General features: G+C 49.0%; 1 protein-coding gene across 11 annotated transcripts in view; it reads right to left on the reverse strand.

Annotated features, from left to right (window-relative positions):
- CSK (C-terminal Src kinase) overlaps positions 1-25,556 on the reverse strand; it is a 70,226-nt gene that overhangs the window by 22,623 nt on the left and 22,047 nt on the right. For 7 of the 11 annotated variants that reach the window (XM_081925680.1, XM_081925681.1, XM_081925676.1 and 4 more), the window contains 2 exons: positions 3,690-3,767; positions 1,305-1,418 (listed from right to left, as the gene is read on the reverse strand). In XM_081925680.1, coding sequence (XP_081781806.1) covers positions 1,305-1,418; positions 3,690-3,704 — 129 coding nt within the window. In that variant the 5' untranslated portion in view covers positions 3,705-3,767. The other 4 variants (XM_081925679.1, XM_081925678.1, XM_081925673.1 and 1 more) reach the window with 3 other exon arrangements.

Below are 25,556 nucleotides of genomic sequence, written 5' to 3' on the forward strand. Positions count from 1 at the left end.
AGCCTCTTCTCACAAATACGGTGGCTGAGTCTGCAAATCCTCTCCCTGGGACTTGACCAAGTGGCTTACTCTTGAAGAACTTTAAATAACGCTCACATCAATTAAAACATATTGCTTTCCCTGTCCCTTTTCAGGTCGCTAGGGAGGGAAGGAAGATCACAGCCACAGAAGGAAATGCCTGGATCTTGCGGATAGTAGCACATTAGCTTCATGTGAAGAGCTCTCTTGGAGCCAAACAAATACCTGCATCTCGTCCAGGATCTGGTTGTGACAGGGTCCAACCAGACACACATGAGAAGCCCACAAGCAAGATATGAGGGCAGCAACACTCTCCACCTGTGATTCCCTGGCCACTGGCACTCAGAGACATATTGCTTCCGACACTGGAAGCAATTTCTAGTGCCCATGAGCAGGGAGGGGCGATATCAGTTTTTCAACAACGTGATGTATCACCAGCCAAACACCGTGATATAGCGATACACTGCAAAGTTGAAAAGCGAAGGGAGGAACAAGCTATATTGGCCATGGAGCCTTGTGGCTCGTTCCGCCCTCGGTTTGAGGACCAGAGCACAGTGAGTCAGGAGCAGCAGCAGTTTCATGCTCTGGCCCTCAAACCAGTCATGCTCTGGCCCCATCATGCTCTGGCCCTCAAACCAGTCCTGGGTGGATGTATTGATGCATCGCCCAAGCCAAATGCTGCATTTGGTCAAAGACTTTCCATTTGGGCTCTCCTTTGCCCCATCCTTAGAAGGGGCCCACAAGCTGGACCTGAGAGCAGGGGTAGGCAACCTAAGGCCCATGGGCCACAAACGTCCCACAGGCGTTGTTTACCGGCCCACAAGCTGCCCCCAAACCGAGCTGCCCACTCAGTGAGTCCCCGCGCACTGTGCTAAACTGGCGCGGTGCAGTGCAGCGCAGGGACTCGCTTCCGCAGACGCCGGAAATCGCATCTGCACAGGCGGAGACGCCAGAAATCGCATCTGTGCAGACGCTGATGCCAGAAATCACGTCTGAGCAGACACCGACGCCGGAAATCGCAGGCACGGGCACTTATGTGCAAGCGCGATCCAGCCCACAGATGGATCTCTGCTGGAGTGAACTGGCCCAGGCGAGGTAAACCTTGCCAACCCCTGCCTTAGAGCAACAGCAACTCTCCCCAGTTGTGATTCCCAGCAACCCATTTTCAGAGGTCTACTGCCTCCAATAAAGGAACTAGTCAGCTTTGCTGATGGGCGAGAAAAATGAGCCCCCCCCCACTCCCCCAACTTCTGATTTCTCCCTGGTACCCGAGACGGGTGGGTTACCTTAGTGACAGAGATAATGGTGAGGACATCCCCTTTGCTGAACGGCAGGTCCTGATCCGCCGTGCCATGGAAGTTGTACTTAGCAATACATTCCGTACCAGATGGCCAGACGGCCTGTGGGAGAGAAGAAGGACATGGCTGACTCAACAGGGTCTTGGCACTTCACAGAACCACAGAATCGCAGAGATGGAAGGAGGGACCCCAAAGGCCATCTAGTCCAACCCCCTGCAGTGCAGGAATATCAACTAAAGCATCCCAGAGAAGGCTAACTATCGATCCCTCTTCACAGGGATTTCTGGGAATTGTAGCTCTGAGAAAGGGAAGAGGGGTCTTGGCACCATGCCAAGCTATAGGTCCCATAATTATTTGAAGGCTTTTGACTGCTTAAAGTGCTATCATGGTGGTTTAAATGCATGGTGTGAATGTGGCCTTTGTGATTATGTACAATTGTTGCCAAGAAACAAATCTGGTTGACAGACAGACACTGGTCATCTACCATATTTTTCGCACCATAGGGCGCACCGGACCATAGGGCACACCCAGTTTTTTGGGGGGGAAATAAAGGGGAAAATATTATTTTCCCCCCAGGCGCAGGGCTGGGGCGGGGGAAGCTCGAGCTTCCCCCGACCCCAGCCCCCAAACAGGCAGCTCTCTGCAAGCCATGGGAGCGCTCCCGCTGCTTGCGGAGAGGTCCGCGAAGCCTGGGCACGCTGATCTCAGCGCGCGCAGGCTTCGGCATGCTGGCGACTCTCCGCAAGCAGCGGGAGCCCAGCGCTGGGCTCCCGCTGCTTACGGAGAGGTGTGCGAAGCCTGGAGAGCGTGAGGGGTCGGTGCGCACCGACCCCTCTCGCTCTCCAGGCTTCAGCGAAAGCCTGCATTCGCACCATAGGACGCACACACATTTCCCCTTCATTTTTGGAGGGGAAAAAGTGCGTCCTATGGTGCGAAAAATATGGTAATTCTCTTTTGGAGGACTGAGGGGGGAAACTATGAGACCAGGGAAATAGGAGAAGAGGAGGACTGCAGAGCACAGCTATCGCCTGGCAAAAGAAATCCGAGTCTATTAAAATCAAATGTTTTGATTGTCTTTTTTTCTGAAACATAGATGCAAAAGGATTGGAAGGATAGTTCTGAATGAAAAACATGCTTGCTTTTAAAGGGGAAAAAATACCAGGTTGGAGATCCAGGGGCCCCCTAGATACTGTCAGACTACAACTCCCTGCACCTCTGACTGCTGGGCTTTGGACCAACTGAAATGTGTCCTTGAACTGTGGCAACGCCCCCATCTCATCCACCTAAAGCAGAATCATACCAGCCTCTGGAAGGCACCTCTTCCCACCTATCCAGTGAATTAAATGTTGCAGCCCAGATTCACATTAGGGATGGCATAAAGAGTCACACCCAGCTCTCAAAAATGATGCATCTGCAAAAGCTGAAGACTTCTGTAGATTCAGGATGTTGTGCAAAATTCAGAACCTCTCAACCAGAGAAGGGAGAGGGGAGGAAGAGCGCAAGTGCTCCCACCTTTGCACAGCACTGAAACCAAGAGGTGCGCACACCCTGCCCCAGTTCTCTAGCGGAGCAGACCAGGGCTGGGTGCTTCCCCAAATCGTGCTTATTACAAATGCACCCAATGGTTTGATTCCTTCCTTAGAGGGGTGCTAGCAAATCTCACAGCATTTGCCCTGCTAAGCGCCTGGGAAGCTCTACTAAGAAACTGTTATTTGAGATCAAGGAAACCACACAGATCTGCAGGGCTTGAAAACTTTTTTAAAAAAATGAGCTTTCTGGGTGGGAAGGGGAGATCGCTTGCTGGTGTACTGTGACACCCCAGTAATTATTCCAGGAATAGATCACAAGCCCACCCACTTTTGTACTTTGAAATCTTGCCCCGGTCCCCCACTATTCACTTGTCCCAATACAGTCCCCATGTAAAAGATGGGGGGGGGGACTCTTAAGCACCAGGAAGCTGCCTTCTTTCGTCAGAGCATTGGTGCAACTGGTCCAGTGCTGTTGACTTTGACCGGCAGCAGCTGCCTGCCCAGAGTCTCAAGCAGAGAACATCTCCCCATCCCTTGTGACCGGACCAGAGATGCTGCTTTGGGTGGGGCCCCAGACCTCGTGCGCCCATCTCCTCCTCAGTGTCATTTTTAAAGACACAGCCAAAGCTACTGCTACTCAGAGCAGACTCATTGAAATTAATGAATGTGGCCACCTTCAGTTCATTCATGTCAATGGGCCTGCTCTGAGTAGGACTAGCATTCGCTATAACTCATTGTAACTTGTTCTGGGAGACTTCTAACAGCAATAGTTGTAATAACAGAACAACTTCTCCTAAAACCGACGAGTCTATGATTCTATATGGAGAGCCTTTTCCCGCCTTACCTGCATTCCTGACATTTTCTCAGGGGGTTCTGGGGACTGGATCTCACAAGAAGGACACGTCACTTGGTACCATGAGACCTGGGCAAGAAAGAAGAAACCTGAAGTCATGCTCCACTTCCTGTGAGCAGAGAGCATTCATGCGCACAGACATGCACCACCACCTTCTCTCAGAAAGGAGAATGAGAGGAGAGAGACCCATGGAAGCTGGGAAACCAGGACAGCTCTTTCCCCCTCCAGCATCATTCTCTCATTCATATCATCTTTCTCTCTCCACATAATACTAAAAACATTGTGACATCAAAACAGCAGTGGTTTGAAACAATGCAGAACATCACACATAAAAAAGCAGCACTCAACACAAAACAAGTTTTCAGGGTTCATTTTAAAGCCAGTAAAGTAAAATTCCTATGTACGTCCCTAGGAAAGCAAATTCCACAGGTATGGAGCCACCATCAAAAGGGCCCTGTCTCCTGTGCCTGCCAGTGTGATTGATCTCGACAGCCATTCTTAAACCTCAGGGCAGGTTCAGGTGGGTTTAAAGTCCTTCAAATAACCTGGTTCCAAAAAGTCTAGGGCTTTAAAAAGTCCTTACCAGCACTTGAAATTGGGTATGGCAACTTATCATTTGTGGTTGTGATATAGAAGTCTCCTGACAGTCTCGTGTGTGTCAGGCATCCGGACTTTAAATCCCTCCATCGTGGCAAGGAGTCACAGACTTCATTCTCCCCTTGAATATTTATCAATCACTGAAAACAATTGATGCTACATGAGCAATGAAGCTCTGTAACATTGAAACTAGAAATATCACAACACATCATATCATTTATTACCTGTGCTTTACCCAGGGCAGGTTACACCATGAAAAACAATTAAAAGCAACTTTAAAACTAAATAGCTCTCATTGCTACAGAACACATATAAATATAACACACTTTCCCCAGCTGAATAGCCAGCCCTGCACCCAAGTAAGATGAAGCTACAGGCTCTCTGCAGTGGGAAAAGTTTTACCTGTCCCTTGAACCCCAGGAGAGGCTCATGGGGACAGATCGGTGCAAGCGGCTGCCCCATTCTGGCTCTTTCCTTCAGCCATTCTTCACACCCCACAGAGCAGACCCCCACAGGGGAGACCCAAGACCTGCCACTTACTTAAGAAAGACAAAACTCCAAATCTTTCATGGTGTCTCCCTCCCTGTCTCTGTGACTGGTGTCCCTTGACATACGGTTAGTTCTACAGCGCCCAGAGAGGTTTGGCAGGTGACCATCTTCAGAAAATGCCGAGGATCCATTAGAACACCACTGATTGTGAGGGGGAAGCTTGTCAAGAATAGTGAGTGAGGAGAGAGCACTGTTGGGGGGCATCTCTAAGGAGGTGTGAATTATCAGTCTGCAAAAAGGGGCGAGGACCCGCAAACCCATCTTTTGCTCCAAAAGCAAGGGAGCCAAGAAGCTCTGGACCTTCAAAGGCGGCTGAGCTCCAACTCCTCTCAACCTCAGCCAGCACAGCCAATGGCCAGGAAGGACGGGAAACGAATTCCTCCGCCCCTGGAGGGCTATAGGGGGCCCACCTCCGCTTTGAAGTGTGAGGCTGGGTTTGCACAAATGGTCCACATACCTTGAGAGCCACCTTCCTTTTTCTTCTTGCCAAAGAACCTTCAGAAATGTCCCTGAACTTGAAATCCAGCCTACGATGCATTCAAGTGAAAGTGCAGAAAAAACCACAAGTGCCCAGCACAGTCTTCTAGGAGAAATGTCACCTAGAAGTGTGAAATAAATTGAATTGCTCTCCCATTCTGTATCCTAACCCAAAGTCACAGAATCCCTAAATATTCTGGAAGCTGCAGCTGCCCAGCTTTATGTAATTTTGTTATCCAAGTTGCTCACAGCACTTGAAATGATACAAGCTGATGGGCTTTTTAAAAATTTATGCACTGCTCCATCATCACTTTCACTCTCTGAGCATTTGCCCCTTTTAGTTGTCTAAAGTGGGGGGTGGGGGGGAGCTGAAACCCCCGCAGTTGCTGCAGAAGAGCTTCCCCCCACCCACTAGCCTTGCTGGCAGGAGTTGGAGTCAGCCACATTTGGGTTTAAAAAAACAACAAAAACATAAACCCTTTACTCAACAGCCTTCCTTTCTTCAAAGTTTTAAATTTTTTGCCTTCCACACAAAATTGAAGTACCGTATTTTTCGCTCTATAAGATGCACCAGACCACAAGACGCACCTAGTTTTTGGAGGAGGAAAACAAGGAAAAAAATATTCTGAATCTCTGAAGCCAGAACAGCAAAAGGGATCGCTATGCAGTGAAAGCAGCAATCCCTCTTGCTGTTCTGGCTTCTGGGATAGCTGCGTAGCCTGCATTCGCTCCATAAGACGCACACACATTTCCCCTTACTTTTTAGGAGGGAAAAAGTGAGTCTTATAGAGCAAAAAATACGGTAATTTCCACCTTCCAGCTGAAATCAGCAAAAGAGTTTCAAGTGAAAGCTTTGGAATAGCTCTATTCTTTTCTAAAAGGTGTATCGTCCTCTTTCCTTCGAGAGGATGTGCTCCATGCTTGTAAAGCACCATGACCGCAGCATGCTATTAAAAACACAGGAAAACATACCCTGTCTGGCGGCAAAAAAGGGCTGTTTATGCCCCAGTCACTCTAAGCTGCTTCCAACATAGTATAAAAGCACAACTGTACACCAAGCATTGAAAACCTCCCGATACCTTGAAGGAGACAGCTCAAATATGAAGTCCATAACATTTGTCAAAATAAAAATGCGCTCATCATATCTATTAGTAAAATTCAGAACCTGGTGGGCTTCCATTGCAAAGTACCGTATTTTTCGCCCCTATAGGGCGCACCTAGTTTTTTTGGGGGGGGAATAAAGAAAAAAAATATTTTTCCCCCGACCCCAGCCCCCAGAACAGGCTGCTATCCGCAAGCCTGAGGAGCCCGGCAGGAAGTCGCGCCGGGCTCCCCAGGATTGCGGAGAGCTGCCCAAAGCCTGGAGAGCGAGAGGGGTCAGTGCGCACCGACTCCTCTCGCTCTCCAGGCTTCAGCGAAAGCCTGCATTCACCCCATAGGACACACACATTTTCCCTTCATTTTAGGAGGGGGGAAAGTGCGTCCTATAGGGCGAAAAATACAGTATTTCCCCAGGTGATGAGAACCCTCACTGCGCACCTGCAGCAGGAGCTCCTACAAATCCATCGCACATTCCTCGCAGGTGAGCATTTTCAGGGACAAACCCTTTGCTTTAAGATGCAATTGCAAATAATGATCACAACTTCCCTCAGCTCTGACCATTGGCCATGCTGGCTGCAGCTGATGGGACCTAGAAAACAGTCCGAATAAGATGCTCAAGACACTCACAAACACATTCTTGTTTTCCTCTAAGCCCTGTATATTTCCTGCACTGCGTTTTGCCTAAGCCTGAGGTGCTTACTCAGTTAACCAGTTAGATTTTAAATCAACTAAAACGGTAGCCCCTTTCATTTGCCACCCCCCAAAAGGTGACAAGTCACCAAATCACAGAACTGTAGAGTTGAAAGAGACCGCAAGAGTCATCTCATCTTGGCTGTGAGTCCTGGAAGACCTGCTCCCTGCCTTGCAGGCCCTTGGTGGTTTGATAAAGTTATGGTGCTCAACCCTCTTTTGTCCTGCCAGATCTAGAAGTCAGCTTGCCTTGCCTCTCCTGCTCTACAGCTGCATGTGAGAAATCTCTTCCCCCTCCCTGGGCCACACACCTGTTTGTTGCAGCGCCTGCTATATTTAGGATCGCACTGTTCCACTCTCCAAGGGAAGCCCCCCTCGAGACCAGCAGCTGTTATTCATAGCAGCCAGTGCTCCAATGCATCTGTTTGGACAGCTGTGTGGCGGTACACTTGCCCAAGGTCTGAAGACGGTGCCCAGAGGCAGGCTGGCAAAGATGCCTGCAAGGAAGGAGCAGCAGCCCTCAGTAGGACAAGGCAGACCGCAAGACCTCCAGAGGGAGCTTCTCAGCAGCTGAACTACATCAGCGGCTAGGACTCCGGGGCAACCACTGTGTAGACCAGGTTGCCTTTATGTTTGCCACCTGCCAGACTGGGCTTCACAAGTAGGCACCAATGCCGGCTGGCAGAGGATTAAGAGGGACCTCATGGACCACCAAGCCACACCGCCTGCCAGCAGGAAGAAGCCTAAACTGCTATTAACCTTATTTTTATGCTGGTTTCTATAGACCTGGCCAGTGTCATGCTAATGTAAAGCAACTGCTGGATCCGGCCAGTGGCCCATCCAGTCCAGTCCAGCCTCCTGTTCTCACAGTGGCCAACCAGAAGCATCTATTGGAAGCCCACATACAGGGCCTGAGAGCAACAGCACTCTGTCCCTTTGTGATACCCAGCAGCTCATATCCAGAAGCATTTACCGCCTCCGACAGTGGAGGTGGAACATAACAATCAAGGTTAGCGGTCACCAAAAGTCACAAACTCCACTCAACCGTTCCGTCTATTGCTGATGTCCAGGTTGCACATGCTCAGTGGGAAATCCTCACTTAACATCTATACATACAACAAGTGGTGCCTGAAACAAAATGTCGTGTGGGGTGTTCCTGTTTGGGATGCAAGCAGACCACACCCTTTCCCTGAATATCCCCCCTCTTCCATACTTTCCTGCCCTTCACTACCAAAAAAAACCATCTGGCACCATTCCATGCTAGCTGAGAAAACTCACTGGGCTGCTTTATAATTTTTTGGTGGGGGGGGGAATATTCCCTCTTAAATATTCTTCTTTATTTCTGCAAAAAACCCAATTTCCCCCACGCACACACTTTGTAAGCAATGCAAGGACCTAGGCTTGGAGACTGAACATGCTAATAGTAATAGGATTCGGTCCACAAAGGTAAGAAACAGACATGATTAACTGGGAGGCCCTTAAAGCTCAGCCTCAGAGGCAGGCCAGCCGGGCTTGACAGACCCACCAGCTGGCTTACAGGCTCCTCGGAACAAACCCCACTTTGTCTGAACCGCCTTGAGCCATGCGGAAGGATGAGATCACTGGCAAGAGGCGTCCATCAGACAAGGGACCTTCTCACTCCCCTCCATCTCCTTCTGAGATGGAGAAAGGCGTAGGTAGGTGATGAGGGAAGAAGACGGGCTGAGCACTGGCCGGTGCTCAAGATTTGTGCAGGAGAGAAGCACTTGCTCCAGGGGCAGTCACAGAATCATGGAGTTTGAAGGGATCCCAAGGGTTGCAGGAATCTCAACTAAAGCATCCACGACAGAGGGCCATCCAACCTCTGCTTAAAAACCTCCAAGGAAGGAGAGCCCACAACCTCAGCTGTTCTGCTGCCAATCAGCTTTATCAGAAAGTTCTTCCTGATGTTTAGTCAGCAGCAGCAGAAAACAAACTTGCTCCATCTTCCATGGGATAGTCCTTGAGACATCTGAAGATGGCTATTGTTATCTACTCTCAGCCTCCTCTTCTCCAGGGTTAACATACTCAGCTCCCTCAACTGTTCCTCATAATCCTTGGTTTCCGCTCTCCTGATCATCTCTGTTGCCCTCGTCTGCACACGTTCCAGCTTGTCAACATCCTCCTTAAATTGTGGCGCCCAGAACTGGACACAGCGTTCCAGGTGTGGTCTGACCAAGGCGGAATAGAGTGGTACTATTACTGGCCAAGAAAAAAACCTGTTTGATGGATCTCTTCACACTGAGGCCTCATCCACACTTTGGGTGGGATGCAGCTAGGCTGCTGCATGCGTGGAATGAGGTCCTTTCACACAAGGGCATGTGCCCACTCTCTCCTCCCTTCCACAGCCCCTAAACTTGCTCTAAGGGGGTAGGAGAACCTATGGAAAAGGATAAGGTGCAAAGCATAAGGAGGGCCTCATTTTTGCCCCCATCCCTGCTTAGTGGCACGCTGAACTCCACCCTGCCCATTTAAAACCACTTTGGCTTCCGCCAAAGAATCCAGGGTTTGCCTGGGGTGCTGAGAATTGTTAGGAGACCTCCGCTCACAAAGAAACTTCTCAGAGGGGTTCAACCATCAATCCCTCTCCCCAGAGAACTCTGGGAATTGTAGCTCTGGGTGAGCCAGAGGGGTCTCCTAGCAACTCACAGCACCCTTTTCAGACTACTGTTTCCAGGATTCCCTGGGTGAAGAAGCCACGACTGTTCAAAGGGGTATGATGCAGATTGAACTGTAGGGTGAACACAGAGCCCAGATCCGCTCTGTGCTTTGGAAAAGGGGTGCTCAGTCAAAAGCAACAGTTTTAACTTTCCATTCTCCCTCAAAACCCCCCCATCTATCTCAACAACCCCTCCCCAAGTCCTCTGGAATGAGGAGGCAGGAGGATGTCTGTGTTGTTAGCTCTCATTGCCAAGAGAGCGGGCTTGGGGAACCTCAGGCCCAAGGGCAGAATGCAGCTCTCTGAGCCTCTCTGCACAGCACTTGGGGTTCTTCCTAGGTCACCCCCTCAGTCTCCAGACCACACGCCCCAACAACCATGTTCTGCGCCCTCTTTAGAAGGTCCTTGATAATGCCTCTTGCTTGCCCAAATGGAGGGCAGAGAGACAAATTGCAGGTGCATGGAGGAACCCCTTGACTTTTACCCCAGAATCATAGAATCAGAGCTGGAAGCTTGAAACTCCGCAGGCGTTTTGCCAGGCGCGGGTCCAATTGCAACCACATAGAGATCTCTGGATGCCAGGATGGCAACCGTGCAGCGCTGCAACAAATGCTGCACATCTTGTGCTTCTGTGCTGTTGCGCGAGTCAGCCGGCTCACATGGCAGCAATCCTTGGCGCACTTTCTTGAGGGTAAGAGAGTCTTATCTCGTGCCCCTTTGGGACATTTCGCCTTGCCCCACGCGAGATGCTTTTTAGGAATAAGGGAAGGGTGCCCTTTGCCCTCCTCCAAACGGCATCTTCACCTTCTGCCCACCATGTAAGCCCCCAAACTGTCTGTGTCTTCTGGGGACTCAGAGAAAGAAGATGAGAGAGTTGCCCAGGTAGAAATGAGAAGTGTTTATTCACTTACAGCAGCACAGAGCAAACAGCTCCTGTTGGCTTCTTTTTGGTTCAAGGGGCTAAAAATAGCAGGGAAAGAGGAACAGAGATAAGGTAGAATCACCGGGCCAGCAGAACAAAAAGCAAGAGAGAAACCATATATTTAAAGTGGTACGACACCAAACAGGCATGGCTTCGCCCTCTCAAAGAATCCTGGTTCTGGTTTGTTAAGGGTCCTGGGTGCTGTTGGGAGACCCCCTTCTTCCCCTGCACAGAACTACAATTCCCAGAGGGGTTAAACCATAAATAATCCTCTTCACCATTTGTTAACCATACCTGTTTAAATTGTGCATGCTTTTGCACCACAAATATAAAAGCATGCACAATTTAATACAAGCATAGGCTTTTTAAACAGGTACAGTTAATAAATTATTATTATTATTAAAGGTAAAGGGACCCCTGACCATTAGGTCCAGTCGTGACCGACTCTGGGGTTGCGGCGCTCATCTCGCTTTATTGGCTGAGGGAGCCGGCGTACAGCTTCTGGGTCATGTGGCCAGCATGACTAAGCCCCTTCTGGTGAACCAGAGCAGCGCACGGAAACGCCGTTTACATACCCGCCGGAGAGGTACCTATTTATCTACTTGCACTTTGACGTGCTTTCGAACTGCTAGGTTGGCAGGAGCAGGGACCGAGCAAAGGGAGCTCACCCCCTCGCGGGGATTCGAACCACCGACCTTCTGATCAGCAAGTCCTAGGCTCTGTAGTTTAACCCACAGCGCCACCCACGTCCCACATTATTATTATTACTATTTACTAAATTTGTATACTGCCCTATACCTACAGGTCTCAGGGCGGTTCCAGAATAAAATCACAATATAAAAACACAGAATACACAATCAAAATAAAAACAAGAACAACTCAATAACTCACCCCAACACGATTTAAAAGGGCACTGAATGTCAGTCAACCTGGTTAAGGAGGAACTTTTTTGCCTGGCACCCAAAGGTATATAATGAAGGTGCCAGTGACTGGCCAAAGGTCACCCAGCTTCGTGGCTGAGAAGGGATTTGAACTCTGGTCTCTCTCAGGTCTTAATCTGACCCTCTACCCACTACACCACCTGAGAGAGTCGGCTTGATGCTGATAAAAAATATAGTATAACGCTCAATAGGTTTTTAAAAGGGAACTGGGCAAATGCATGGAAGGCAGGTCTATCAACGACACAGCTAAATTAAACCTCCGTGTTCAGAGGCATTTACCTCTGAACAGCAACTGCCAAGCAGTGAGGGAGGAATGCCACCTTCAGGACCTGCTCCTCATAGGCATCTCATTGGCTCCTCTGAGAAAGAGAAAGTGGAGCTTGGTGGCCTGACCCAGCCGGGCTTCCTTTTACATTTGCAAGAATATTCACGTTAGTAAGTCACCTGGTTCTGCACTCTGCGGTGAAGAGCAGGTGAGCTGGCCAGAAAAAAGGATGGGGGAGGGAGCAGAGCTCAGACCCCCAAGGATCTGTGTTTTGATTTTAAAAATTAAAAACAAGATCATGTTTGGCAACATGATCGCAGCCAAGCAGGTTCCTAGACTAGGTGTCCAGGTCAACAGCCAAAGTCCAGACTCTCCGCCTTTGGCTCTGGGGAAAGAGATGGATTCATGCTGGAGCAGAAGACCTACAGAAAGCTCTCACTGCAGGATTTCATTAAAGGTAAAGCTAAAGTTAAAGGTACCCCTGACCGTTAGGTCCAGTCATGGACGACTCTGGGGTTGCACACTCATCTCGCTTTACTGGCCAAGGGAGCTGGCGTTTGTCCACAGACAGCTTCCGGGTCATGTGGCCAGCATGACTAAGCCGCTTCTGGCAGCACACGGAAACGCCATTTACCTTCCCACCAAAGTGGTACCTATTTATCTACTTGCACTTTGACGTGCTTTCGAACTGCTAGGTGGGCAGGAGCTGGGACTGAACACCGGGAGCTCACCCCTTCGCAGAGATTTGAACCGCCGACCTTCTGATCGGCAAGTCCTAGGCTCTGTGTTTTAGACCACAGCGCCACCCGCGTCCCCTGCAAGATTTCATTACAAGCCCCCAAAGGCTTGCTGGCAACCAAGGGAGAGGCTTGAAGGCTTGCACACCCCATTCATTCAAAGCACACCCACACCCATTCAAAAATATTCCTGGGAACTACAATACCCAGCACCCTCAACTGTACATATAAGGCACAGAGCACCCAGCTTCCCCCCAAAGAATTCTGAGAGCTACAGTTTGCTAAGGGTGCTGGGAATTGCAGCTCCATTGAGGCAAACAAACCCTCCCAGGATCCTGTGTGTTTTCAGTGTGCTTTCAACACAAGGTGCAGCTGTGACCCCAGCGAAAGGGAAGAGCATGCTTCCACAACACAATTTTTGAATGCGGTTGCCAGCCTGAACTCCTATACCAGGAAATGCAAAAGCGTCCCCATGGTAGCCGCCCGGGAGTGACGGCAGCTCAGAAAGCACCGTTTGTTCGGAATTAATCCCGGGCTTGTCAGGCTTGTCTTCTTCTTCTTTGTCCAGTGGTTGATTTGTTTAAGAAATGCAGTTCAGTTTCACAAATTCAACACCATTTTTTTTTAAAAAAATATTTTTTTTACCCTCACCCCATTCAAATTCCTGCTTGCCCTCTGGAAGCCCAGGTTCTTTGTCCCTTGCACAATGTGGCCCCCAGGCTGTGGGACTGAAACTGGTTTCCGAACCCAGGTTTAAGGACACTCTTAACCAGCTAGTGCGACATGCACCAAACCATGGTTAAAGGGGAATGGGAGACAGGCTGCAACCAGTGTTTGAAATTAGCCAGGCACCAAGCGCATTTTGCTCCTGGTTTTCAATCATTTGTGACCAGCTGAAGATAGATGGGTGCCAGGATGGAGCCTGACATCTTCACCCTCTGGAGATCATAGTATCTGGACTGTTTTCGCACACTAATTGCCCTTATTGTAGAATTCTATCAGTTATATTTTATCTACACAATTGGAATGAATTTCTGGAACCAAATTGCTTTCCCTGTGCAGCCTGAGAAGGAGCAGACACCATCAAGAAAGAGTTCAGAAAAGCCCAATATATATGTGGTCTGTCCTTGGATCAAGTGACTTTTCTTTAAGTTCTCAAAGCTAACTCAAGATTGTCATCTGAACTGGCCAGAAGTTTAACTGAGAATCAATCACAGTCAGTCCATCATTTGAAAAATAAGACTTTAGAGCCGTCTTACCCAAAAATGGCAACTAGACATTCCATTTTGGCGACTGCAATCTTGATTTAGAGCCTAGCTTATATATCTGAATTTTGAACACTGGCTGCATCATGGCTGTAGACCTGAAAGCATTGCTTCTTTGCTGGCACACAGAGAAGGCATAGAATAGCACAGTGGTTAGAACATATGTTTGGCATGCAGAAGGTCCCAGGTTTGATCCCCAGCAACTCTAGACAGGGCACTTTAAGCAACCCTGGCTTCCCCCAAAGAATTCTGGGAGCTATAGTTCATTATGGCCCCTATTACCCACAAATAGCTACAATTCCCAGAGTGGTTTAACAATCAGTTCCTCCTCCCAGGGAATTCTGGGAATTGCAGCTCTGGGAGGTGAATAGGAGCCTCCTAACAAACTCTCAGTGCCAATAACAAACCACAGCTCCCAGAATTCTTTGGGGGAAAGTGGTAACTGTTTAAGAGTGGTATCCTAGCACTTTGAATCCATGATGCTGTTGAGGCCAGTATTTAAAATGCTGGGAAACTGCAGCCACTTGATATAGAGAAGACAACACTGAATGAGGTGGAACAACGGCCTGACTCTGCAGTGGGCAGCTGCTTCGTGGTTCTGCTGGGTCTATCAGTGGCTTTTGATACCATCAACCATGGTATCTTTCTGGGCCCTCTAGGAGGGCTGGGAGTTGGGGACACTGTTATGCAGTGGTTCCACTCCTTTTTTCTGGGTCAAGTCCAGAAAGTAGTGTGGGGTGTTTGGACCCCTGGGCGCTGACTTGTGGGGTGACTCAGGAATCTGTCCTCTCCCCTATGCTTTTCAACATCCATATGAAGCCACTGGGAGAGATCATCAGGGGGTTTGGGCTGGGTGTTCATCAATATGCAGTTCCACCTCTCATTTAAATCAGAACCAGTGAAGGCAGTGATGGTCCTGTGTGGGTGTCTAGAGGCTGTTGCGGGGTGGATGGCAGTCAACAGATTGAAGTTGAATCCTGACAAGACAAAAGTACTATTTGGGCAGGCAGGGTGGGGGGACTCTCTAGATCTGAATGGGGTAATTAATTGTACCCTTGAAGGACCAGGTGCGCAGCCTGGGAATCATTTTGGACTCACAGTTGTCCATGGAGGCACAGCTCAATTCTGTGTCCAGGGCAACTGTCTACCATCTCCATCTGGTACGCAGGCTGAGACCCTACCTGCCCACGGACTGTCTCGCCAGAGTGGTGCATGCTCTGGTTATCTCCCGCTTGGACTACTGCAACACGCTCTATGCGGGGCTACCTTTGAAGGTGACCCGGAAACTGCAATTAATCCAGAATGTGGCAGCTAGACTGGTGACTGGGGGTGGCCGCCGAGACCATACAGTATAACACCGGTCCTGAAAGATCTTCATTGGCTCCCAGTATGTTTCCGAGCACAATTCAAAGTGTGGGTGCTGACCTTTAAAGTCCTAAACGGCCTCGGCCCAGGATACCTGAAGGAGCGTCTCCACCCCCATCGTTCAGCCCGGACACTGAGATCCAGCTCCGAGGGCCTTCTGGCGGTTCCCTCCCTGCGAGAAGCCAAGTTACAGGGAACCAGGCAGAGGGCTTTTTCAGCAGTGGCACCTTCCCTGTGGAACGCCTTCCCTTCACATGTCAAGGAGATAAATAACTATACAACTTTTAGAAGACATCTGAGGGCAGCCCTGTTTGGGGACACTTATAACGCATGACATTCTGGTTGTTTTGTACACCCTGTTGACAGATTGGCACAAATAGTAGTAGTAGTAGTAATAATAATAATAACTCCAAGAATCATTGGCAGGAGGCCACCTGACCTCTGCTTAGAAACCTCCAGTGAAGGAGAGTCCACCACCATATGCTATTTCAAGCAGAGGTCAATACCCCAGTAGAGATGAGGTTAACACCGGGCAGAGTCAGATCCTGCAGTCCAGGCCTGAGGGCCCAACCCTTGACAGCTGCTCTCCAAAATAGAGAACCATGCAGACTCATGAAATTGTTGTAGTTTGGTTCACCCCCCCGCCCCGAAGTGCACTGCAGGTTTGGGGGCAGCGCAGAGAGGGGGGTGAGAATAATCCTCCTGCCTTAGCGAACGAAAACTCTCCGTCTGCTAGGGATTAGGATAAACTCTTCCAAGCGAATGTGATTATTTCACATCTGGCTCCCAGGGAAGCCTTACGTTTTCTGCCTGGGCATCGGGCAGAGCCTGGAGTGGGAGGCTGAGAGGATGGGAGCTGTGCAAGGGGGGCACCTGACCAGCGCTGCTGGGAAGAGCCCGTGAATGAAGGCAGGAGAATGTCTGATAACACGCTGGACCAATGGGCCATCCATGCCAGTGTTGTCTACACTGACTGGCAGCAGCTCTCCAGATTTCAGATGAGGGTCTCTTTCAACCCTTCCAGGAGGAGCCAGGGACTGAACCTGGGACCTTCTGTATGCAAAGCAGATGCTCCACTGCTGAGCTATGGCCTTTTCCTTATGGAGGTGGCCTGGCCCTTAAAAAAAATATCTGGGCCACAGAGTGCTTGTTTATAAATTTATATTCCATTCTTCCTCCCAGGGAGCCCAGGGCAGCAAACAAATGTGACAAAGCAATGCAATTAAAAATAAGATAAAGACACATTTTAAACCAATTTTTAACATCTAAAAAAACATGTAAAACAGTAACAAGTCATTTAAAGACATGTAGGGCAACAGTCTTTTAAAAATATATAAAGATACAACTAAAAGTGTTAATCAGGAATCTAGTGTGGTGCTTTAAAAAGCCCCCTATTGTAGCCTACTGTAGAAAAGTGAGGGGGGATTCTTATTATGCTATTTTTATTATTTACGGCCCTGGCCCTAAAGTCCAGGACGAGGTTACACAAATTTAAAATGCAACATGAAAAACTGTTTTTTAAAAACCCCTTACAATCACAAGATACACAATAATAGAAAACAGGGGGGCTCCAATTTACCTCCCTTGTTCTATTCACATTTGCTCTGCCCTCGCTTTGACCCGCGTCCCACTGGCCCCCCTCCAACCAGGAAGGGGTTAGGGCCCTCGTGGTGGAAAAGGCCCCCCAACCCTGCCCCAGCCTCTAGGAGTTCGCTTTTTTAAAATTTTCTCTTCCACTTTTCATAACTGCTCTTCCTTCCTTTGCCAGATCTATTTTTAGGCCCTGCAAGACAGTCCAAGATTCTCTGAGCAGAGAGGGCAGCAGATGGAGCCCCAAAGCCCAGGAACAGCACAGCAGAGGGTGGCCGGAATGAGGGACATGTCTGAACTGCGCCATCTCAGACCAGGGAACCCCCCCTTACATACCAGTATAGCATTCTTGTTCCGAAACACAGCCTCCCTCCCTCCCCACAAGACAAAAACCAGGCCCTGTAGCCACAAAATGAACACAGTTTCCTCGCTGTCTCCAAGTACTCTAACTCTGGACCATCTCATGAAGTTGGGAGACTCAGGACAAACAAGACTTGCAGCTGGTGAGAGAGGATTTCAACCCGGGTCCTGATAAACCACTCCAGCCTTTGCAATCCTGCTATCCTCCAGCGATGACAACTCTCAGCTCCAGCCCCAAACGGCCGGGCTGGTGGGGGCGGATGGGAGTTGCTGTTCCAAGCGCCCAGCAGGCACCAGACTGGTGGCCAAGAAAAGTAGGATTCTCGCTAGTCAAACCACTGGCCCACATCACGCCACAGTTCTCCCCACTGACCGGCTGCAATGGCTCTCCAGGATTTCAGGCAAGGGGCTCCCCCAGCTCCCCCTGGAGTTGCCACTGCGGATCGGGCCTGGGGCCTTCTGCATGCCACGCAGCTGCTCCACCACTGAGCCGTAGACCAACAGAGCATCTTACCAAAACAGGAGCAGGACTTGTGTGACTCAGGGAGGCCGGCCAGCTTTTGAAAGCATTTTAAATCAGGGGTAGGCAACCTGAGGCCCAGGGGCCGGATGCGGCCCAATTGCCTTCTAAATCTGGCCTGCGGATGGTCCGGGAATCAGCATGTTTTTACATAAGTAGAATGTGTGCTTTTATTTAAAATGCATCTCTGGGTTATTTGTGGGGCCTGCCTGGTGTTTTTACATGAGTAGAACGTGTGCTTTTATTTATTGGTTATTTCAGGGGCATTATTTATTGGTTATTTCGGGGGCATAGGAACTCGTTAATTTTTTTCTCTCTTCAAAATATAGTCCGGCCCACCACATGGTCTGAGGGACAGTGGACCAGCCCATGGCTGAAAAATGTTGCTGACCCCTGAGCAAGACCGACACTTCCCCCCCATGTTGTTGCAAAAGCAGACTGTGGGAGTGTGCTCTGGCTGGAAATCTTAGGAGCCAAATTTTAAAAGTCCTGGGTTGTAACAGGTTTATATAAATAAAAGGAAATTTATCTAACACATAAAGAGTACAAAAATTCATAAAGCTAAGGACAGTGGGAGAGAGACATGGGCATAATCTGTGCTGGCAAACTCTCTCTGCCTTTGAGGAAGGGCATCTGGTTCAGACTTGATCCTTCAACTCCTTTCTGATTCTCCCCTGCTATGCCAAGTGGAGAAATCCTGATAAGAGAGGGGGGGTGCCCAGGTGGGGGGAGGTAAATGCAAGAATGACTCATGGTCTTGGGAGCAAGGATGGAGGCAGCCGCAATTGGGGAGAGGGGTTCCATCCTGTGCTGGCACAACAAGTTGTGCAGTTCAACTTGGTGCTGAGGCCCTTGTGCAACAGACGTGCTTCCCCTGCCCTGTCAGACTTTTTGCAATAAAGGAAATTTACAGGGAGACGCACTGGAAAGTGTGGGATAACCCTTGTTTTGATGTAACGGAATCTAACTCCCCTGCAAACAATTTGGAAAGAATGGGCAATAAAGTGTCCAGAATCTTCCTAAGAACGCAATCACTCAATTCTGCATTGCATCCTCTTCACTTTAAGGAGCAAATCTGGGCACGTTGTTTTGGAAGGAGCATCTGGAGAGCTTCTTTCCATGTGGCACGGCAGACAGTACCTGGAGACCTTGGCCCAAATTCCCACTTGGCCACAAAGCTCATTGGGCAACCTTGCGACAGTACTAACCCTCAGGCCTACCTTACAGGCTTGTTGAGAGGAGGGGAAACGAGTGCAATTGGGCTCCTTGGAGGAAGGTAAAATGTAAAAGGGGGAAATAATAAATGCTGCCTGTGAAATACAGTGCTTAAGAGCAGACTCTGCTCCTGGAACAGCAAGACAAGAATAACTGAGATGAGAGCATGTGCAGAGTGCCTCTCTTTCATCCCTGAACAACAGCTGGCTCCCTAATACTGGAGATTAGAATACCTTCCAGGCAAATAAGGGCTGCCCCCCCCCACAAGCACCTCTTACATGCAAACGTACAAATAATGAAGAGTATTCCAGCTGGATGAGAAGCTGGCACAAGTTCCTTATTTGAGGTCAGGCTGTTTGGTCCATCTAGCCCAGTACAGTCTGCTCTGAATGGCAGCAGCTCTCCAGGGTTCCATGCACAGACCTTTCTGATCACCTGCTACCAAAGCATGTTAAGTCAGAGGTTAGGAGCCACTGGCCTGTGTGTGGCCCTTTGGGCCTCTTCACCTGGCCCTCAGGACTCTTCCTAAGCCTGACCAGCCCTCCTTCACAATCTCTGCAAGTGTTGTTGCCCAGTAGGAAGTTGCCCCCGAACTCTGAGAATGCCTATGACTTGCCTGGAGGGAGGAGCACGTGTGTGCAGATGTCAAGGCAATAAACAGCTATTTTACTTTTTAAAGACAACTGAAGGAGGCCCTGTTTAGGGAAGTTTTTAATGTCTGACACTGTATTGTTTTTAATAGTCGGTTGGAAGCCGCCCAGAATGGCTGGGGAAACCCAGCCAGGTGGGCGGGGTATAAATAATACACTCATACCTCGGGTTGAATATGCTTCAGGATGAGCGCTTTCGGGTTGCGCTCCGTGGCGACCCGGAAGTAACGGAGCGCATTACTTCCAGGTTTCGCCACTCGCGCATGCGCAGACACTCAAAATGACATCACGCACATGCACGGAAGCAGCGAATCGTGACCCACACACACGCAGACACGCAGTCACAGGTTGTGTTCACTTAAGGATGCGAACGGGGCTCCGGAACGGATCCCGTTCTCATCATGAGGTGCCACTGTAATAATTATTATTATTATTATTATTATTATTATTATTATTATTATTATTATTATTATTATATATTATAATTATTATATATTAATATTATAATTATTATAATTGTAATTATTATTATATTAATATTGTAATAATTATTATATATTAATATTATAATGGGACACAGGTGGCGCTGTGGGTTAAAGCCTCAGCGCCTAGGTCTTGCTGATCGAAAGGTCGGCGGTTCGAATCCCTGCTGCGGGGTGCGCTCCCGCTGCTCGGTCCCAGCGCCTGCCAACCTAGCAGTTCGAAAGCACCTCCGGGTGCAAGTAGATAAATAGGGACCGCTTACCAGCGGGAAGGTAAACGGCGTTTCCGTGTGCAGCTCTGGCTCGCCAGAGCAGCGATGTCACACTGGCCATGTGACCCGGAAGTGTCTCCGGACAGCGCTGGCCCCTGGCCTCTTAAGTGAGATGGGCGCACAACCCCAGAGTCTGTCAAGACTGGCCCGTACGGGCAGGGGTACCTTTACCTTTACCTTAATATTATAATAATTATTATTATTATTACTACTAGCAAAGCAAGCCTATTGTCCAAAAAGGTACAGGTTACATAGAATTATAAAGTTGGAAGGGACTCCAAAGGGCCATCTAGTCCAACCCCCTGAAATGCACAACTAAAGCATCCAAACTCTGACATCCAACCAATGTCTGTCACGACACTCACCTCTGCCCCTGGTTGTGCCCACCGCTCCCAGCATATGGCCCCTGGGTGGCTGCCCATCAATGAATGTGGGAAGTAGGTACCCCACTCCTGTCTGAATGGGAGATGCCAGCAGGGATCAAAGTAGGAACCCTTTGCATGCCAAGCAGGTGTTCTCTACCCACTACCATCCCTCGGACCCAGCCCTGGCCCTGCCCAACCCCACTCCCTCCCTCCCTCCCTCCGCTGCTGCTGCTGCTCTCTCCAATTACCTGTCAAGGCGGACATGACCAGCTGGAGGACCAGCTGGGAAGGAAAAGTCTCACCTGCCACCACTCCCCATCGCCCTCCAGGCTGCGCCTGCCCTTCTGCACAAGCCTCGGAGCCCCATGCAGCCAGCCAGCCGGCCTCCACTCCAACTTTCTGCCGATTCGGAGCCTGCAGCCATCAAAGCAAAGAGCAGCGGCAGCCCTGCCAGATCGCTCCCCATTTGGTAGCGCCCGGGATTCACTGGGTCCATGTGGCAGTGGTGGTGGAAGAGGAGGAGCGCTGCGTCGTAGGGCCCAGCCAGCAGCTTCTCGGCCAACTTGAATTACAGATGAATTTTTAAAGGAAGAAAGAGGGAAAGGAGGTGGGCTGGGAAGAGGAGCAGCAGCAGCAGCAGCAGGGATGGATCTTGCAAAAGAGGGGAGAAAAAGGAAGGTGCACTTACAAGACCAGAACAGAAGCTGAGAAGCATCTTGTGTTATATAACAAGTGGAGCAAGGAACCAAGGATACATGACAACTGTCGGGGGGCACTTGGGCTCCGCTTCAGACACACACACACACACACACACTCACATCCTCTCCTCTCTTGCGGCTCCGGGGAGGAGGGAAGGTGGGGGAAGGGAGAGCAGGCGGGAAGCAGCAGAGAGCCTGCCTGCCTGCAGCAGCCGCGGCAGAAAAGCTGAAACTGCGGTAACCCAGGATTCTCACGCCGCCCGCCAGTTCTCCGGAAACGCCACAGGGACCAGCTCCACGGCAACTGCCCACGTCCACCAGGGGTGGTTTCAAAGAGACGTTCGCCGCCACCACAAGCATGCACACACCAGGATGGTAGAGTTGGAAGGGACCTCCAAAGGCCACCCAGCCCTACCCCTGCAATGCAGGGAACAAGAGCTAAAGAATCCCTGGCAGAGGACCGCTTAAAAGCTCTCCAAGGAAGGTTCCTGCCCTCCGGAGCAGCAGAATACAAGCTGGCTCAACCTTCAGCCCTACAGACATTGGAAAGTGGTTGCCATATCTCATTCTCTCACACACATTCTTCCATGTTGCAAGAGGCCAGCTCGCTCAGGCTGGGCTCCCACCCGCCAGGCCCAGTCCAAAAAGATGCTCTTCCTCAATATGGTGGGGAGGGGAGAATAGAATAAGGGCAATTTCACCTGCAAGCCTTTGGTTCTTTTTTCCAAAGCTGCAGCAGGATCCAACATCCGTTGAAACTTGCCCAATTGCTAAGGATTAAGAGTGAATCAAATGTGCAATTTTATTTTATTTTTAGTGGTGGTGGGGGAGCCAGGATAGGGGAGAGGGGAATGGAAGGAAGAAGACAGAGCACTAAAAGGGAAGAGAAAAGGCAGCTTTTGCACAAAAAAACAACAGCCCAGTGTGCTTTCCTTGATTCCAAAGGAAAAAATACATGCATGGCTTGGCAGGAATTATTGTTCTTATTGTATTTCCTCAGTGCCGCAGCAAAAGGGGTTGATGCGATAAGCTAAAAGGAGGGGTTTTATTGTCCTGGAGGAGTGACTGAAGACCCCAAGCAGGCAGAGGTTTGGAAAATGAACTCTGGCCGTGATAATAAAGGTGCATAAACTCCTTGGGAGGGTCAAGTGGGGAGAACTGTTAGGCAGAGTCGCTGCTTGGCATGCAGAAGAACCCGGGTTCAAGCCATGGCTGCATCTCCAGGAGGGGCTGGAAGACACCCTGACGGAAACACTGAGCCCCTGAAGAACTGCTGCCTGTCAGTGTGGACAATATGGAGATTAAGGGGCCAGTGGCTGACCTTGGTCAAAGTCAGCTGAGCAATGACTTGAACCCAACTCTCCCTGACCCTGACTGCCCACTAAGGAAGAGGCTTTTGCCACTAGGGACTGCTACTGCCCCCATCCTGACATTTAGTTTTCATTTTTATTGATGGCATTTACTGCACAGTTTAACCTGGTCTTTGGCTGATAAACATCCTAACACGTTTTAAATGTGCTTGTGGGAGGGGTGTTTTTTTTGTTTCGATTTGGTTTTATATTCGTGTGTGTGTGTGTGTGTGTGTGTGTGTGTATATATATATATATATATATATATATATATATACACACACACACACACACATACATACACATATATGTGTGTGTGTGTGTGTATTTTGTGTTTTTATATTGTATTTTTACCTTGTGAACCACCTTGTGATCAACGGATGAAGGGTGGTATATAAATTTAATAAATAAATAAAATACAAATTTATATCCCACCTTCCCTACAAAGAGCTCAAATAAAATGCAGCGAACGTGTGACTGCTAGGGGAATCCAGGAGAGTGGGGTGCGGTGGAAGGGTCCAATCCTTCCCATCCCAAACATACTTTTTATGTGCTAAATTGTCTTGAACCCTGTGAGCTCTGTTTCAGAAACTGCAAGCACAGATCAGGACTTTTGGGATATTTTGTTCGAAATTTCTTGATGTCAGTAGCAAGCTCTAAGTCATTTGCTGGTCTTAATAAGAAAATATCCATGTTTGGATGTGTGGCATTCACACAGAGATCTGCATGTGGTTCTGTTTAGAGCATGGGTAGGCAAACTAAGGCCTGCGGGCCAGATCAGGCCCAATTGCATTCTGGATCCGACCCGTGGACAGTCCAGAAATCACTGCTAGATCGCCAGCTCACATGTTCCTTCCCTCTCCCTCGGCGGCGACGCCACCTCCTCCTTCCCTCCCTCCCTCCTCTTGGCTTCTCCCTGCCCTGCCTAGAGGAGGAAGGGGCTGGGCTTTGTTGGTGCCAGCAACAGCAGCACTTCAGTGGCTGCCATTTTAAGCAGCCCCTCTCCAGAGCTTCATGTGCCTCTCATCGTCTCCCCACCACCACCGCCAGCTCCTGCTGCTCACAAGAAACAGGTAAGCAGCCACCGGGGCTCATGGTGCTCTTGCATCATCCCCCCAATAGAGTCCTGCCCCCCACAAGGTCTGAGGGACAGTGGACCGGCCCCCTGCTGAAAAAGTTTGCTGACCCCTGGTTTAGAGTATATCTGGAATGCTGTTAATGTGTACATTTGGCATGTGCTCCTCGCAGAGGTGAACCGGGCGCCCACTCAGGTGTCTTCCCCGATGCCAAGAAGAGGGCCTTTCCTTCCCATTTCCCCGGGTTTCCTCTCCTTTTAAATGTCAAGTCTTGCTTTCTTCTGTCTTGTGTATTTAATGCTGCTTTCACCGATTTGCTATATTTAAGCTTATTTTCACATATTACTCTCATCTGCTTTCTGATGGACGGTTTGCCAACATGGGGGTGACGTTCATGTCTTTCCCCTGGTGCCCACACAGTCTCTGAACCTTCTCTTTTTCACTGCCCCCTCGGCATGAGTGGTTACCCTTTCTTCCTTTGAGAAAAACCATGGAACTGAAGGAGGAAGTTGGAGCAGTGACCCTCTCCTCTCCCACTTCCCTCTTCCAGCTCTATGCACTTTCCAAGGCTTCAATTAACTCTTCTCCAGCACCCAGAGGGCAGGCCTGGCACCCACTCAAAAATCCAAATGGGCCTGAAAAGGTAGACAATTCCTGTTTATCATAAGCTACTGAGATAAATTCACTGAAGGGCAAAGTCTCAGTAATATAACTCGATGGAAGGGCAAAGTTAAAGTCTGAATAATAAATAACATTTATTTAATAAAATTATTTAACAGATATTTATTGTGCCTTTCTTCCTCAGTATGAGTCACTCAAGGTTTCTTGTAACAAAATCCAAGACTTTTTTTTAACAGAAGCACTTGTCAACATTTTAGGTGTCATTGATCCCATGCTCTGGAACACTATTCCAGCAGAGATTCGGCAGACATCCTCGCTTTTGTCTTGGGAACAGACAAGCCTTTGCAGCTGTTTATGCTTTTAGTTTTGATTAGGCAGTCATCTTAATCATAATCTGCATTTTTATTTTTTAAATGGTGTTTCACATTTTAAATTTGCACACTGCCCTTATATTTCATGGTATGGCAGAACAGAAATATTTATAAACTCACTCTCTCTCTCTCTCAAAACCCAACAGATAATACCAATCAAAATCACAAACAGGGAACAAGAAAATGTCAGGAAAAGTCTAATAAACTGAAACTTTTGTTTTATTTTAATTTAGCAATGCTCTTATTTTTAAGTATACAATTTAAGACTAAAAAAGAGCATGAGAATCAACATTCCTTATGGCACAACTAGACTAATATTTAGTTTTTCAAAAAAGATGGTGCCTGCAACAGAATGTTGCAGTGTGGAGTGTTCCTGTCCAGGGCCAACCAAGGAACTCCATTCCATCCTCCCATCCAAGTTTCCTGTTGTGGTTTTACCCCTCCTAACCTACAATCAGTATTCCAAGCATGCACAGTTCTAATCGGGGGGAGGGGCTTCCCCTCCTCAAGGGTTCTCCCTAAATATTTTGCATTTCTGTAAACCTTGGGATTCCCCTCACCAAAGTCTGTTGACACCTCCCTTCTTGAGCATGGATGGCCCAGCTTTGTCCATATAATCATATAACCATATAACGTATGGGTGAGGTAAAGGGACCCCGACTGTTAAGTCCAGTCGCAGACGACTCTGGGGTTGTGGCGCTCA

The sequence above is a fragment of the Podarcis melisellensis genome (assembly GCF_964234715.1).
Source record: "Podarcis melisellensis genome assembly, chromosome: 9".
In the NCBI taxonomy this organism is placed as follows: domain Eukaryota; kingdom Metazoa; phylum Chordata; class Lepidosauria; order Squamata; family Lacertidae; genus Podarcis; species Podarcis melisellensis.